At 53.9% G+C, this 16104-nt stretch overlaps 2 protein-coding genes across 2 annotated transcripts; one reads left to right on the top strand and one right to left on the bottom strand.

Moving 5' to 3' along the window:
• Window positions 1–1667: 1667 nt before the first annotated feature.
• Window positions 1668–5300, bottom strand: EVX2 (even-skipped homeobox 2). Its single transcript, XM_061135186.1, has 3 exons — window positions 4874–5300; window positions 3702–3976; window positions 1668–2387 (listed from the first exon to the last, which is right to left on the bottom strand). The coding sequence occupies exons 1-3, from the start codon at window positions 5298–5300 to the stop codon at window positions 1668–1670; spliced, it is 1422 nt and encodes a 473-aa protein (XP_060991169.1).
• Window positions 5301–14084: 8784 nt separating this feature from the next.
• On the top strand, window positions 14085–15901 carry HOXD13 (homeobox D13). The gene is made up of 2 exons (XM_061135679.1): window positions 14085–14859; window positions 15651–15901. Exons 1-2 carry the CDS (start codon window positions 14085–14087, stop codon window positions 15899–15901), a joined length of 1026 nt encoding a protein of 341 aa, XP_060991662.1.
• The last annotated feature ends 203 nt before the right edge of the window (window positions 15902–16104 follow it).

Genomic DNA, 16104 nt, shown 5'->3' with positions numbered 1-16104 from the left:
TGGGCTTGATTTAATGAGGCTGTTCACATTGGTGGAATATCAACTTAACAGAGAAAAGTCTACCCAGGGCGTCCAAGTTACCAAAATGAAAATTGGCAATTGAGATGATAAGAACGTGGCTTTCTTCTGCGAAATCACTTCAGGTAACAGAGATAACATTAAATAACATACATTCTATGCACCAAGAACATTGTTTTATGTACCGAGTCTCTTATCCGTCTCTCCTAATGACTTCCCTTAGCGGGTTGTTAGTACTTGACAGCAGGTCTCCGTGCGGGGAACTTTTCTCCAATTCCACATTCAAAGGAGGTCCATCAGAGAGCATGATTGGCAATTTTCGTCATAATCTGCACATTATTAGCATCAAAATTGACGTGGCAGTTAACACTGGTGGGTTTTGATGTGCCTTTCTTCAAGTTCAAGGAAACCCCTCCAGTAGCCGGGGTTGGCAGAGACGGTTTCAGCAACCCAGCTGTGGCTTTGCAGAGGCGAAGGCGCAATAGACATGCGTGAGAAATAAGCCAAGAACCATTTTACCCGAGGAAAAGGAAAGTGAGAAGGGAAGCGGGTGAAGAGAATAGAGTTCGAACTTAGAAAAGTGTCTAAGTAAATGCTTCAGGATAATATATATCTAGAGATTCAAGTATTTCCCAGATGGAGTGGAACCCAGTCGTTGGAAAACTAAGCTGAAAACGACTCTTCAAATACTACAGAGATCGTTCAGTCTTGCCCTCCTCATCCCTCCGTTTCCCTTTCCTCCCCTGGCCTGGCTGTGCCACTCTCATTAACCATTACTTTTTGCAAAAAAAATATGCAAGACGCCTCCAACCGAAACCGAAGATCAGAAGAGAGACCGGCGGTGGGCCGAGGGAGGAGGCGAGACTGCGTCTCTTCCCATCTCGGCTTCGTGGCTTTGTCCTTCCCGGGACCGCGGCCACAGCCCCACCATCCTTGTCCCCTGCACGCAGCAAACACTCTCTACACCCGCGGCCGCCCGCACTCTCCATCCGCCGCCCTCTAGGCCTTCTTCTCTGACCTCCATTCTTCCGCTCTCCTCGGATAGGGCCCCTAACAAGCTCAGGCTAAGAGAAAAACTGCTACCTCCTCTCACCCTCGTTTAAAGAAAATAAAAGAAAGGATGGAAGAAACACAGCAGCAGCGGGAACCACGCGGTGGACTTCCCTTCCGCACACAGCACCAGCACACACCATCCCCTACTCTCTTTGTTGTGGTTTTCCATTGCCTTTGGCCACGTGGCTCAGACGAGAAACTAGGCCTGACGGCTTCAGCCTGGGCCCGAGACCACAGCGGACTGGTTTCGGGGGCGAGGAGATTGTCTTGGGGAGACCAAGAGCTCGGGACAGAGGCAGGAAGCGGGGTCTGGGCGACGGGAAACATACTTAAAAGGAGGGGAGGCGGCAGGGTAGCAAATACAAAAATAGAAATAATTTGAGGGGACGCACGCCGGGCTTTCGAGCTGGCTCTTTCCCCCCAACTCGGGGCAAGTTCCCTGCGGCCTCCCGCGCCGGGGCGCCCCCTGGCGAGAGCCTCAGCAGCAGGCGGAGCGCAGAGGGCACGTGGGCGCAAAGGGGGCATGGGGGGCGCTCAGGGGACTCCCGGGGCACACTCGGAGCGTCGGGCGCAGCCCCCTGGCGGCGGCGACGTAGTTATCTGGTGAGCGGCGCCTCGTCCCTCTGGTCCGGAGGGCTCACGGCGGTCTTGCTTAGCACGGCGGCTGAGTAGGGCAGAAAGCCGCTCTCAGAGCGCGGCGCCGCGGCGCTGCAGCCGAAGTCCGAGCCCCCGGCGGCCCCTGCGCTGCCGCCGCCACCCCCGCCGCCCCCGCCGCCACCCCGGGAGCCCAGAGCGGCGGCGGCCGCGGCGGCGGCGGCTGCGGCCGACTGACTGCTGTGGCAACTGAGGCACGAGCAGGGTGCGGAACCGCCGCTGGGGGGCGCCCCGGCCGCCGCGGCCGAAGAGGCCGCGGCCGCCGCAGCTGCAGCCGCCGCCGCGGCCGAAGCCGCGCTGTTGAGCCCGGCGGCAGCCGCGGGCGTCTGGTAAAGGCCCGGGTGGCGGAAGCTGCACAGCAGCTCGGGCCGCGAGTAGGGGTGCGAAAGGGCGCGGAAGGTGTCCAGCGGGCGGATGGAAGTGGCGAAGGGCGATGAGGCCGCGGCGGCCGCTCCGGAGGCCGCAGCCGCCGCGGCCGCGGCCGTGACACCCACGTGCGGGTAGTAGTGCAGCGGCACGTGCGAGTGGAAGGGGTAGGGCAGGCTTCCGGTGGCGGCCGCGTGCGTCATCATGTAGGTGTAGAAGCTGGGGTCGGCCGGGTGCGGCCACGACATGGCCAGACGCTGCCGCTTGTCCTTCATGCGCCGGTTCTGGAACCATACCTGCGGGGAGAGCCGCGCCGCGGCCCGAGTTAGGAGCGCCCGGAGGCCCCAACCCCCGCCCCGGGCCTTCCCGCCCCTCCCAGACTTCCGAATGGCCTGGCCTACGCCCCTCCGACCAGGCCCAGTCCTCTCTTCCAGCTGAGACAGTGTGAGCGGCAGTGTGAAGCGCCGTAGGAACACTCTCCTCAGCGAAAATAATCTTCCCTGTGTCCGATTGTTGCGGCCCCTGGGGCTTCTATTCCCTTGCTTTAGACTGCGCTTCCTCGTCCCAACCCAACCTTTCCTCTCTTTCTCCCCACCCACCGGTTGCCCGGCCTCGCTGAGCACCCGTCTCTCAATCCCAGGATTTGCACGAGGATTCTAGGGCTCCTTTGAAGAGAAGCTGCCGCCGCAGCTTTTGTAAAAAGTCGCCGCGTGAGGTCTTGAGTCCTCTGAGCTGTGAGGAATTGTCCCGAGGGGCATGGGTCCGGTTCTGATATTGAAGGGATGGTTTTGTTGGAATCATTTGCTTCAAATGAGTGGCGGGAACAACATCCTCTTAAACTGGGAAGGGGGACTTTTCTACCCCTCCCAACACAGTATCTAATGAAGACATCATTCGTCACAACTCTAAATTAAAGAAAGCCCGACCAAACCGAAGAGAGACTTTCACACTCCTCCCCTATCACATGGAATTTCCTCTTTTCTTTTTTTTTTTTTTTTTTTTTAGAATGCCAGATCCTCCTTGAAGAGTTCACCAAGTCGCCAAACCTCCCGGCTATCTTTCTTGGACGTAAAATAAAATTAATCACCTAAAGATATATTAATAAGGACAATTTCGTTGCTTTCCCCAGGAGGTTGCTTTCTTTCCCGTTGCCCAGGAGAAAAATGTTTAGAAAACTATTTCTCAACCCAATCGATTTTTTAAATACACTATCCTTTCTCCTTGTAACGATTTATGTGAAAAATAAACCTCCAAGATCAAGAGCAATTGAAAAGTTTCACCTCTGGTTCGTGCCAGAGGAACAAAGACCAGCTGGCTTTGCCGCCGAGGGGAAAGTGGAGCCGTGGAGAAGGGTTAGGGGCACCTAGGCACGCGCCGGGCGGAAGCGAGCGTTTGCGGCATGGGCTGCGCCATTCAGGGCCCTTCCCAGGTCAGCCAGACCGGCTAATCCTTTGGATACGGCTACTGAGAAATAAATATGCCAATTCCTTTGGTGACTCTCCCCGCGGGTTTTCAGGCCCTCAGCTAAACCTAGTCGCCCAAAAAGGAGAAATAAGAATCAACCTAGACACCCGGGGGAGGCTAGAACAGGCGCGTGCTGGAATCAATACCTTGATAGTGGTTTCGGGAAGGTTGAGTGCAGCGGCCAGCTCGCACCGGCGTGGCCGCGACACATAGTTCTCCCGGTAGAACTCCTTCTCCAGGCGCGCGATCTGTTCGCGGGTGAACGCCGTGCGGTAGCGCCGCACCTGATCCGCGCCAGAGCCGGAGCCGCCCAGCGCCGCGCCCCCGCCGCTGCCGCCGCCGCCGCCTCCATGCAGGCTGCCGAGGCCGGAGCCTGTCGCAGACGTCGTGGTGCCCGCGGCTGAGCCGCTCTCTGCGAACCCTGGCAAACAAACGGCCGGCAGCGCGTGAGTCACTGTAGGACCGAGATCTCCGCGCTGAGGCTGCACGCGGATGGGGGAAGCCGCGAGAGGAGGGCGAGGCGCTGCCTAAATTGATGGGGTCTGTCATGTTTACAAATTGCTGCCGTTAATGGAATCAATAAAGTTTGGGGAGCCCTTCATAACCAAATAATAGGAACTCAATTAAGGACGGTAGTTTTGTTTTAATAATTGGAAATTTTCAACTCAGGAGGAAAACTGGCCAAGGGAAAAAGCCTACATCTAAACTCAGTTTGGGAAGCTCTGGATTTTCCTTGATCTGGAGACCGCAGGGCAGCTTTCTGTCGGCCTCTAACCTTCCTTTGACTGGCTTTGGAATTTTGTTTAAAATATTTCAAGATTCGAAAGACAGCAACAGCTCAAACCGGAACCATTGAGGGGTGAACTCTACTTTTCAACTTTCTCCCGCTGACCCAACAGGGTCTCCCACAGGCGCCCAGCAAGGCTCCCTTGACTTATTTAGAATACTTCCTCCGCTCGGCCTCGGGATTCAGAGGCCGCGGAGTTCAGAGTAGCTGCCCAGGGCACCCTTCCCCCGGACAAACTCAGTGGATGGCTCGGGGTCGATCGGCTCGCACGGGCGTTTAGACCCGCAAGCGGGAAACGTTTTCTCCGACTTAGGAGCGAGGGCAGGCCGTAGGCCTGCGTCTCTCTGGGAGGCTCAAGGAGCAGAGCCGGAGGGCACGGTCCCACGCTTGCGTCCCGCCCCCGCCCGAACCAGCTGGGTGCAGCTCGATGCAGAGGGTCGGAGAGGGGCAAAGGCACCACGAAGGGCCGGCAGGGCAGCGAAGGAACAGAGAGAATGGGACTGGAGAGCGCGGCGCGGGCAGCGCGATTACCTTTGCCATTGTTTTCCTTGAGCGGAACCGCTCCGAGGCCGCCGGGGGAGCGCAGCGCCGAGCAGCCCACCTCCACGTCGCTGCTCATGTCTGCCTCGGCGGCCGCCTCTGAATAATGACCCGGCTTTTTTCGGCCCTCCGCGGCGGACGCGATTTCGGAGGAGACGGTGCTTTCGCTGCTCGGGTGCTGCAGGTTGAACAAAGTGTCTATTTCGAATTTGCCCTTGGCAGGGAGGTCTCCCAAAGCGCTGTGCAGGGGGGCGGACGGCAGGCGCGGGCTGAGGCGAGCCGGGTGCTGCGAATTTTCCAGGGCCTCGAGCACAGCATTGCCAGCCGAGTCGGACAAATTGGAGAATCTCTTGCCGGTCGTAGGGCTGTGCAGCCCTCTCTCCATGAGAATCATCTCTTTTCTTATTCTTTCCATCATCTCAGCCTTCTAAAAAATGTCACAGTGGCCCGGCTGTCCCGTCCTAATGATGGGCTGCGCCGAGGGCTAATTCTCATTCAGCCCCAGCGAGCGCCTCTAAATATTATTATCTCTTTTGGAGGGAGGCGGAAAAATTGTGGGATGCCAGAGCGAGGGAATGACTGGTCAAAATGACCCATACATCCTTCCGAGCCCGAGATGTCATTCATCAAAAAGTAGCGCTCGCTCGTCATTAAGGTACGAATGACGCTGTTCGAATGATCATTTATTGTAACAGGTTTATAAGCAAATAAATACACGTTCCTGTCAGTGGGTAATGAAGGCGGCTTCAGAGCAGACAAATAGATCCAGGTAGGAGGCGAGAAGAGACAAGAAGTGAGGAGGAAGTCTCCGGTCCTTTGCCCGCTCAGAGCCGGTTCTGCTCGCCCGGGGGTTTGGCCTCGGGGGTGAAATTGACAGTCTGATTAATAGAGCGCGCCGCGGCACATTTCCCCCTTCATTTAGGGGCATCATTACGCTCTCAGTTTGCGGGGTTGCCCCTTAGGTCCTAATCATGCAGCGCCTTCCTCATTTTTCCTCGGACATAGATACGTGTTAAATAATAGATAATGCTTTGATTTTCCAGAGTAGATCGTTGGGGAAGTGGGTTGATTTTTTTTTTTTTTTTTTTTTTTTACATTTACAAGCGGGAGGGGGGGTTAAGGGGGAGGATGTTGGAAGAGTTGCGTAAGGAGAAGACCTTGCGCTCCTGTCTGGATTACTTATCTTTAGAATTTCAGAACCAAATATGTGTTTTATTTAACAAATAGGACGCCGAGTTCTCTCCCTCCCCACTTCTTCACCTCAGCCTGGCTGCTCTCCTCCCACCCCAGGAGGGAGAGAGAGAGAGAGAGAGAGAGAGAGAGAGAATCTCCTAGAGTTTTGAAAGCACTTCAGTGCTACGTGGCTGGGGAGGTGCGTTGGGCCCGCGCCTCCAAACGGAAATCATTAGGTCCTCTCTGATTTTTTAACACCGTTTGCAGAGTGAGTTCTGAACTTGAAGTCCCGGGTTTTTCACTTTTATAATCCTGCTGATGGATAGGCTTCTCGCCTACGCATTTTCCCTGGGGGAAATGAACTCGGCTGGACGATTTCATAGCAGAATTCTACAGCTAACTTTAAACACAGTCGCAATTTACAGCGCCATATGGGCGGCCCCAATTCCACTTTTACGTTGCCAGCTTTCCCCCAACCCCTTCTCACATCGAATTATTTGTGGCAAAGTCGCTGGATTTCGAGGTCAAAGATGAGAAAAAACAGACTTGGTTCCCTTCCCTACCTGCCTCCTGCCCTCTCTTTCCCACTGTGCCCTTCTTCCTTCTCGCCTTCCTCCCTTCTCCCGCCCCAGCCCCTTACCTGTGGCCTCGGATAATCTCTGCGCTGGGTCTGCGCGCGAAAAATCGCGGACTAGCCTTGCCGCTGCTCCTCCCGACCTGAGCTTGGCGGCTGAGCCTCTTGGTGATAACTTTGATGGTCATAATGACGCTGGAGGCAACCATTTTAACGAAGATCAATCTTCACTCAAGGCCGTTGCGCGTCTCCTCCCTCACTTGCGCGCCACGGTGCTCGGACCCACAACTAGTGTGCGAGTCCATCTACCAGCTGCGCAGGGGGAGAGGTCCACGACCGCAGGCAGGAACAAGGGCGGACAGAGACAAGACCGGGAGGTCGGCCTGCGAGCTTCCAAAGAGGCGGAGAGACCCTGGCAATCTGGGCGCTAGTCTCGGGTCCTGCATCCCCGCCTCACCGCCAACCCAGACCCCAACCCAGACGCCCCCCCCCCCTTTCCTCCCTGCCGCCACACCCAGAACCTAGGGGGTGTGCTAGGGGCAAACCCGAGATCTATTTGCCCATCTCTCTGTTGGCGCTTTCCTTTTAACCTTGGACCCATTGGGGGCGACAGGAATGTAAGAGGAGACAAGGTGTGAAATATATTTATATACATTTATACACACAGTCAATGCCAAAAGTTTCTCTCCTGTTCCCCTTGGCACCAACTTATTTCCACAACGCGAGCTTTGCTTCGAAAATCAATCCCACCTCTTTACGGTTATAAACGCAATTCTACCCCCAAAGGTGAGAAATGGAAAGCTGGAGCACCTGGTGGCTGGGGAGGTGAGAGGTGGGACGCAAAGTGGGCGTCGGCAGCTCGGCGGAGGACATCACCCGCTTCCACCTCGGCCCCTGCCCCAGAGGCCACCTGACTCCGAGCACTATGAGCCCCTCTCGCGCTAGCTTTCAGGCCATTAACGTGCTCGGAGCTCAGCCGAGCGGATGCGCCCCCCACCCCCGTTTCCTTCCCTGCTCCACTGTCCGAGTGCCCAGTTTCACAACCTCTGGCAGGCCGCGCCTAGTGGAGGGGGGCTGTCCCAGGAACTTGGGAAGTGTACCCCATAGTCCCACTTAGCTTTGGGGACTGAATGGGACATCGGTCCAGGCTCTGGTCCGTGGGCGGGTCAAGGCCCTGGCAGGGGGTGGGATCCGCGGAGGCGCGACTTAAGCGGAAGTCACGAATGCCTTTATTGCTGTCGTTTGGCGCCCCCGTCTGTTTTCCTAGCGGTTTCAGCGGCTGTTAGCTACTTTCAATCGCAGGAGCTGCCGCTGGGTGGCTGGGTGCTGAGCGCAGCCCATTCCTCCTTAACCCCGTGGGTGGGTCTACAACTTCTTCCCTTCCTCTGGGACCCTTCGGCTCTAGTGCCAAAGCCTGTGGCAAACCGTACCTCAGTCTGATGGAAAGGGAGAACACCTTCATTTATTAGTGGTTTTGAAAACTATTTTGCACCTTTTAAATAACACTAATATTGCTATTCTAGCACGTTTATTATGAAAAGTACATTCGAGACCATGTCAGGAAAACTCTTCACACTAAAAGACACCTATCATTTTCATGAACTCCGTTTAGCAGACAGTGTTTCATAGGAGACACTGAACATTCCAATATTTAATGTCCCTTAATTTATTTAGATTTCACATCTACTAGTAGTAATAATACTGGCCGACCTGTATTGAGCTTTTACTCTGAAATTACAAGTGCTTTTTATATATATTAGCTCCTCTAAAACTCACAACTATAGAAATCGATTCTATTACTATCCCTTTTTCAGAGATGAGAAACTTTCTACATGGAGGTTAGACAACTTGCTTGTGATTTAAGTTATCACTGATCACATCCAAACTATACTGTATTATAAAGTTTTGGGCAGCATTTTTGGTTGGTTCTTTTATTTTGCATATGTCTTCTTTAAATATAGGTCTACCTCAAAAACATTTAGTCTATATAGAGGCAGTGAGAAGGCTGACACAATTCTGTTGGGGGTTATTATTGAAATGCCCAAACCTTGCACCTCTGGAATGTCCAGGCTGTGACTGGGTATGGCCTGTCAAAAGTCCCTGGTTTTCAGACACAGCCTCCAGGCCACCAGGACTTCCTACTCACTACCATGGCACAAGACTCAGTTAAAAAAAAAAAAAGAAGAAGTCAACCCATGCCGGCACGGTTTGGCAGGAATTTTTAAGATGCGTTGGGGGTGAGGGTTCGGGAAGGGCTTTCTCCAAAAGGACTGAAAAGCACTTTTTGCTCCAAAGGAGGAATTACATGAAAGAGGCCTAAGTTTGTTGTTGCTGATGTTAGGCCTCCAGACTAAATATTTGTTTCTTGAGCAGCGGCGGGTCCTGCGAGGTGAAGTGGTAAACACTTTTGGCTTTCGACTTAAGGTAATAAAAATGTGTGCAGGCTGTCCGAAGGGTGGAGCGCCCGTAGAGCCCGAGCTGCCGTGGAGCCCCCACAACCTCGCCGGGGCCTGTCTCCTGACTTGGGAAGAAGACTCCCGGCCAACCGGGCTCAAAACTGGCAGGTCCACAACGGGACGCAAGCCCTCTCCAGGACAGGGGCCTCTGGGTGGGGTGGCAGAGCAGGACGGCTGGATTCTGGGCTTCGAACTCCCCGGTACATTTTCTTTAGACTGAGTGCCGCTCCCACGGCTCGGGGGTTTCGGTTTATTAGCAAAGATGTGGGTCTGGCAACTCCAGCGCGGACTCTGTAACTGACAAACTTTTGCTGCCGTCCCGCTGCAGGCCGGTCTCGCGCTATCCCTCCCGGGCCTCTCTGGTTGCTTCTATTTCTTCTCCTCTTTTCCCCTACAATCCTGCGCCCACTGGACCGCCTTGGATGGGGGCTGGGAGGCTACTTTCTCCCTGGACTCCAGGACTAACCCGACTCGCTGCCTGCCTGAAGCCAGCGCGCCCTCCGACGCGACAGGAAAACTTGCAGGGACATCTAGCGCCGGGCCTGGGGAACTGCACGCGGTCCAGCCGGGAAGCTAAACCGCATCACTCACTCCTCCGCCTCCTTCTCTTCTCCTCCTCCCCGCCCCCCCCCCCAACCCCCGCCCCTTCGTGGTTAGGCATTTCCCTACACTTCATCCCTTCGCTCTGTCGATGACCACAAGTGGATTTCCCACAGGGACAGCGGGGCTCTGAGGAATGCGGGGGAGGAAGGAGAGACAGAGAGACTTACTTATTTTCTTTCATCTCAAAGGGCCGACAGAGTGAGCACTTACTGGACTTCAGTTAATGATACTGCTGGAGAAGTATTCCAAGGACAACCTCACACCTTGAGTTGTCGGACATAACAGTGGAAGATGGTTTGCAGTCCCATCTTTTGTTTTGCGGGGGGGCGGGGGGGGGAAGCAACAAGTTATCCGGTTTCTCCAGCTCTGCACCCACGTTGCGGCGTCCCCTTCGTAGGGAGATTAGTGCTTCTGTGAGAGGGAAGACTCTCCCTGTGCTTAATTCCCGCCAGGACTGGAGGAGCCCACCGCCCTGCGGGAGGTAAACCTGGTTTCACCAAATAACACTTAGGTTGGAAGCGGTTTTTTGTTGTTGTTGCAAACAATTTACATTTAATAAAGCCTGTGTTGTTAAATTCAAGTGGAATACGTCTCAGACACAGAAAGTGCCTAAACGCAGGATTCTGCTGTCTCATTTTTGCTAAAGACCCCTTTCTTTACCCCCGAGTTTGTTGTTGTTGTTAATCCTTTCGATATTTCCAGCCTGAGTGAAACTGGGTATTGCCTGCAGAGGGAAAATTAGCTCCAAAGTTGGCAGAGCACAGACTTGGTCTTAACCAAGAACTGTCCAGCCTGTTCCACTGGATTTAAGACTTTACTTTGGAATTAAGACTATTTCTACACTGAAGTTTTGGCTTCTTACAAGTTAATTAGGGTGGTGTCCTGTACTTTCTGGTGTGGCCATCCAGGAAAACATTTTCAAAGTGGTTCCTGGGACTCCATTCTGTTGGGACCAGGCTATTGTTGTAATGGCCACCGATTAAGTGATTAATTGAGCTCGATGCTTTCTTGGCAAGGGGAGGAACTTACATTCTTCAATAAATCTAAATCGCAGCCTGTAGCTACCCATTCCCCAATCCAGGACAGGGACATGATCTGAAATATCAGCCACAAGAAGGAAAAGAGAGGATGTGACTTCCAGAACAGCATCAATTCCCAAAAAAGAGTGTTTGGGCAGGCTAAGGAGCAAGCAGGAGAGGAGAGCAGGGCTTTGGGCAATGAAGGGCCATCTTGAGTTTCTCACCAAAACCAGGAAAGATGGCAAAATTGGTTTCATTGAATAACTGCACATCAGTTTTTGAAGACATTTTTGGCTGCAAAGATTGTCATGTAACAAAGACTATTTCTGTTGTTAAAGCCCCAACATAGTACACCCCCTCACACACCCATACATAGCATTCAGTCTGTGCTCCTAGCCAGCTAAAGAAAAAATTTCCCATTAAGTTTAAACCTAAAATCACCTTGGATACAGGGTATACAGGATATACAAGCTAAATGAAATGTTTCTGCAAGTTCAGCCTCGAAATTCCTCCACTACCTACCACCCTGAGTTGTAAACTGTGTCATCTTAGTTCAAAAACAGAGCAGCCCTGACTTTGCCTGGTACTCAACCACAGTCTCATGGTCTAATAGCAGAAGTTGCCCTGGGCTGCTGGGTTTAGGGGGCTTTCACAGGGTCAAGTCAGAACCTTCTTCCTAAGGGGAATCCCCTCCTCCAGGGCCAGGACCTAGAAGGCTGTTTGGAAGAGAGTACAATTGCAGAATAGCAAGAGGCTAGGCTTATTGTTCAAAACCTCCCTGGTCTCTGAATATCCACTCACTAGGATGGGTAGGAGAAACTCCATGTCTTGCCAGAGTTCCACAAGGAAACTAGAGGCATGGCCACCATTGAGAAGTGTCTTTCACAGAGCATTAATTCAGACTTTGCTTCCAGTCCTGAACAACTTACTTTGCTGCATGGACAATTAGGCCAAAAAATGAGGGGCTGTCTGAAATCAGAAAAACTTGACAAGTCCTTCCTTCTCATCTTAATCTCATTTTCCTCATTTTAAAGCATATAATCCACCATTAATATGTATTTATCAGATAAAAATGGAACAGAAATTCCAGAACTTAAAATCACAGTGATATTTAGTTTAAGAGACTGAAAGTTCGTTGGTTCCAGTTATGTTTTAGAAATATTTTGACGAATTTGTTGAGGTCACAGAAAAAAAATTTTTAAGTATCTCCATGTTTTCCCTCTCTGAGGGGAAAAAAAAAAGTATACAAAGGAAAAATAAAAGCATTTCAGGGCAGCCTCCATGATTGGTTTGGTAATGAAACTGTTGAGTAAAGAGACCCCAGCCAAACTCTTCCAAAAAGTCAGCAACGTTGTCACCTGGCTCTGGCTGTTATTAAACAAACAAACAAACAAATCCAGCTTCTCTTGCTAACTTCTGCCTTCTCTCAAGTAGCCAAAATTGTTCTCACCAGCAAAGTTACATTTTCTACAATTTTCTGCAGAGGCTTAGGCCCCTCCTGTCTCGAATTGATCATGAACATGTCTAAGACTTCAAAAAGGTCAAGTCTCCTGCTTTTCCTTTCCAGCGCCCCTCTCATAACTTTCCCCTTTATTTGAGCCTTTTATGGTTACTGCGTTTTGCGTGTCAACACTCCCAACACCACCAGCCCACCCTGCGATGTCTGACCAGGCCCAAGACGGCCTCCCTGGCTCTTTTGCTTGCCCCCTCCAGGTCCTGTCTTGGTCCAGAAACAGCAGGGCCAGGTGACAAGCTGGCTTCACCAATCGAGGCTCATGGGAGCGATATTCTTGGAGATGGGCTGGCCTGGGGAGCTGATCCTACAGAACGAAATGGGCTCACTCGGAGGGCTCTCCCACACACCCCAATATTTTCGGCTCATCAGATCTAACGTTGCTTCTGAAGTGGATCCTTAAATTTGCCACAGGACTCACATCAGACAATGGCTAAGATGGTGGATGATGGGTTGGGGTTCTGTGGCTGAGGAATGGAAAGAAGTGTTGAAAAGGCTTCAGAGTTGTGATCCCCGCACCCTGGCGGGGCTGTCCAGGGCCCACTCTACCCCCTCGAAGTCAGACTCTGTTGCTTTGGGCTGTTCCCATTATAAGCCCCAAGTTAGCTTGGAAAAAACACTCTCTTTATCTGCCCCTCTCGATTCTCTGCAGTTGGCAGCTAAGAAAAGAAAGCGAAACAAAGGTCCCTGGGAAAGTGAAGTTTTCAATTAATTGGTGTGAGTAACGGGCGGGGGTGGGTGGTGGCTGCAAAATGCATGAGGCAGTTCGGCTGCAGGGCGAGGCGCAGAAGTTTCCAGGAGGGCGGCAGAGTAGCTTTCTCCGGGCGCCCTCCACAGGGTCTTTCTGCGGACCCGGGGAGGCTGCGCCAGGGCTCGGAAGCCCAGCTCGGGAGGCGACTCCTGGCGCTTGACTATAGAGGAGAACAGCGTGGACCAGGCTTCCGGACTTTTCTCGGGTTCATCGCTGCGAGGACCGGTCTTTCGTCCGCTTGATTTACTTGTAAGTCTCTGCCCCCCCCCCCCGCCCCCAGGGCGGCTTCGTGGGCATTTTCCGGGTGGACAGTGTGTGCAAATTGGGGCGGGGGCGGGGGTTATGCTTCAATTGGTCTTAATTCGGAGGATCGCCTGGTAGAACTTGCATTAAAAGCCTTCGCCCCGTAACAACGCGCAAGGTAGGGAAAATTAGCTCCCTCGCGTTTGGGGTCTAGGTCAGCTAATCCCAGGCATTAAGCAACAGGATCAAAAACCGTCTGTTTTCACATCATTCTGATCATCTCTGTCCTTTGCCTTCATTTAGTTGTGCAGCTCAGGGAGCCGAGGAGAGGTGGCAAAAACAGCCGTGGCCGAGACAAGGCGCAGGCCTCGGCGCCCGCCTCGGTCGCAGACAGGGCCCAGGATGGGCGGTCGCGCAATCAGCTCGTGGGGGTGGCTGCGCCGCAAACGCCTGGGTCCGGGGGCGGGCGGGAAGGGGCGGTGGGCTGCACAAGAGTTGGGGAGGGGTAGGGGCCCGGGTGGGTGGGTCCACCGGGCCCGGGCCCGGAGCCAGGCTCTCCCGCGCCCCCCATCCCCACGTGGCCCCGCGCAGCCAATGGCACGGCCCCGAGCCGGAGCCCTCGGGGAGGGAGGCGGCCCCCCGACCGGCCCAGGCCCCCTCCCAACCTGAACTTCGTTTTTATAAACGTCCCGCGATGAGCTAACCTGTTGGAGGGCGGGCGGGCGGGAGGCGGGAGGCTCGCCGAGGGAGAGAGGGCGAGAGGAAGAGGGCGGGAGCGAGAGAACAGGAGAGAAAGGAGAGGAGGGAGGAGGCGCGCAGCGCCATGGTGTCCTGCACGGGGCCGGGGCCGGGGCCGGGCCGGGCCGGGCCATGAGCCGCGCCGGGAGCTGGGACATGGACGGGCTGCGGGCGGACGGCGGGGCCGGCGGGGCGGCCCCGGCCTCCTCGTCCTCCTCCTCCTCTGGGGCGGCAGCGGCGCCGGGCCAGTGTCGCGGCTTCCTCTCGGCGCCAGTGTTCGCCGGCACACACTCTGGGCGCGCTGCGGCTGCGGCGGCGGCGGCGGCCGCGGCCGCGGCGGCGGCTTCAGGCTTCGCGTACCCGGGGACCTCTGAGCGCGCGGGCTCCGCCTCGTCGTCGTCATCTTCGGCGGTGGTCGCGGCGCGCCCGGAGGCTCCCTCCGCCAAAGAGTGCCCGGCGCCCGGCGCAGCCGCTGCAGCGCCCCCGGGCGCCCCGGCCCTGGGTTACGGCTACCACTTCGGCAACGGCTACTATAGCTGCCGCATGTCGCACGGCGTGGGCTTACAGCAGAATGCTCTCAAGTCGTCGCCGCACGCCTCGCTGGGCGGCTTCCCGGTGGAGAAGTACATGGACGTGTCGGGCCTGGCAAGCAGCAGCGTACCAGCCAACGAGGTGCCCGCGCGAGCCAAGGAGGTGTCTTTCTACCAGGGCTACACGAGCCCCTACCAGCATGTGCCCGGCTACATCGACATGGTGTCTACCTTCGGCTCCGGGGAGCCTCGGCACGAGGCGTACATCTCCATGGAAGGCTACCAGTCTTGGACGCTGGCCAACGGGTGGAACGGCCAGGTGTACTGCGCCAAGGACCAGCCACAGGGCTCTCACTTTTGGAAGTCATCCTTTCCAGGTAGGGACGTTGGGAAAGGGAGAAGGGCAAGAGGGAGAAATGCAGGGAAGGGGGAAGAGGAAGAGCGAAGGAAGGACAAGAAAGGACTGGGAGTCTGCGCCCCTACTTGGGAGTTGGTGCCTGTCCTCCTCCCCCAGACGCGGTTAAAACCAGCGGAACAGTTGGTCCAGTTTGTGTGAACTCTGTAAATTCATCCCTTGATTTAAACTGCCTCTCTCACAACCCTTTTCTTCCTGTGTGTGGGCATAGGGCTATTTTTCTCCTAAAGTTGAAGGTCTTTGCTGCCCTTTGCTCAGGCCTTGGCCCCTCCTCCCCAAAGAGGTGTCATGAAGTTGAGCCCCGCTTTCCAAGGACATGAATGCCCCAGAATGCCACTAAAGCTTCCAAGAGCTCACAAGCTCCAAGGAACACAAGAAATCAAAGTCTAAACAAACAGCCTGGGTTTTTATTAAGTCTATGTATGTTTGTATGTTTGCAACCAGCATTTGCAGAAACTGTCCTTATGAGAGCCCCCAACAATCACACCATAAAATCACAGGCTTGTTAAGATGCCGGTGTGAGAAACCATGATGATCCATCAAATTGGCCTTCACTTTGAAGTGTAAATAATCTTTCTTTAATAATGTGTAAATAATATGTCTGCATAAATAATAATAAAGTGTAAACAGCCTGGCTTTCTTCATTCTCTATACCCTCGTCAAGTCTACACACACAGCCCCCAGCTGTGTGCTCCACATATCCCCATCTAATTTTTCCCGTGCTGTTCTTTTTTTTTTTTTTTTTAATACCAGGGGATGTGGCTCTAAATCAGCCAGACATGTGTGTCTACCGTCGAGGGAGAAAGAAGAGGGTGCCCTACACCAAACTGCAGCTCAAAGAACTGGAGAATGAGTACGCCGTTAACAAGTTCATTAACAAGGACAAGCGGCGGCGAATCTCGGCTGCCACGAACCTATCCGAGAGACAAGTGACCATTTGGTTTCAGAACCGAAGAGTGAAAGACAAGAAAATCGTCTCCAAGCTCAAAGATACTGTCTCCTGATGTGGGCCAGATTGGCCACAGAGTTTAAATGCTTTCAGTTGCCTCCAAAAGACTTTTGGAAAGACTTGAATATGTATTTAATTCTCCCAATCCCGTGCCAGGGATGGCAAATTTTGTGAATTGTTTTTCTTTTCCCCTTATCTTGCTCTAAAACCTTTTGCTGCCCAACCTGACTTTGTACTTCTGTTTCTTACTTGTTATTG

This window comes from Dama dama, chromosome 33, assembly GCF_033118175.1.
Source record: "Dama dama isolate Ldn47 chromosome 33, ASM3311817v1, whole genome shotgun sequence".
Classification (NCBI taxonomy): domain Eukaryota; kingdom Metazoa; phylum Chordata; class Mammalia; order Artiodactyla; family Cervidae; genus Dama; species Dama dama.
The sequence above is the reverse complement of the archived record's forward strand: the minus strand, read 5'-3'. Positions and strand labels throughout refer to the sequence as shown.

Excerpts from the sequence above, each read along its gene's own strand:
- EVX2 (XM_061135186.1), bottom strand. The coding sequence starts at position 5,300 with ATGATGGAAAGAATAAGAAAAGAGATGATTCTCATGGAGAGAGGGCTG. Across the intron at positions 3,977-4,873 it reads CAAGGAAAACAATGGCAAAG|GGTTCGCAGAGAGCGGCTCA; the intron begins GTAATCGCGCTG and ends TTTGTTTGCCAG. Across the intron at positions 2,388-3,701 it reads TTCCCGAAACCACTATCAAG|GTATGGTTCCAGAACCGGCG; the intron begins GTATTGATTCCA and ends CTCTCCCCGCAG.
- HOXD13 (XM_061135679.1), top strand. The coding sequence starts at position 14,085 with ATGAGCCGCGCCGGGAGCTGGGACATGGACGGGCTGCGGGCGGACGGC. Across the intron at positions 14,860-15,650 it reads TTGGAAGTCATCCTTTCCAG|GGGATGTGGCTCTAAATCAG; the intron begins GTAGGGACGTTG and ends TTTTAATACCAG.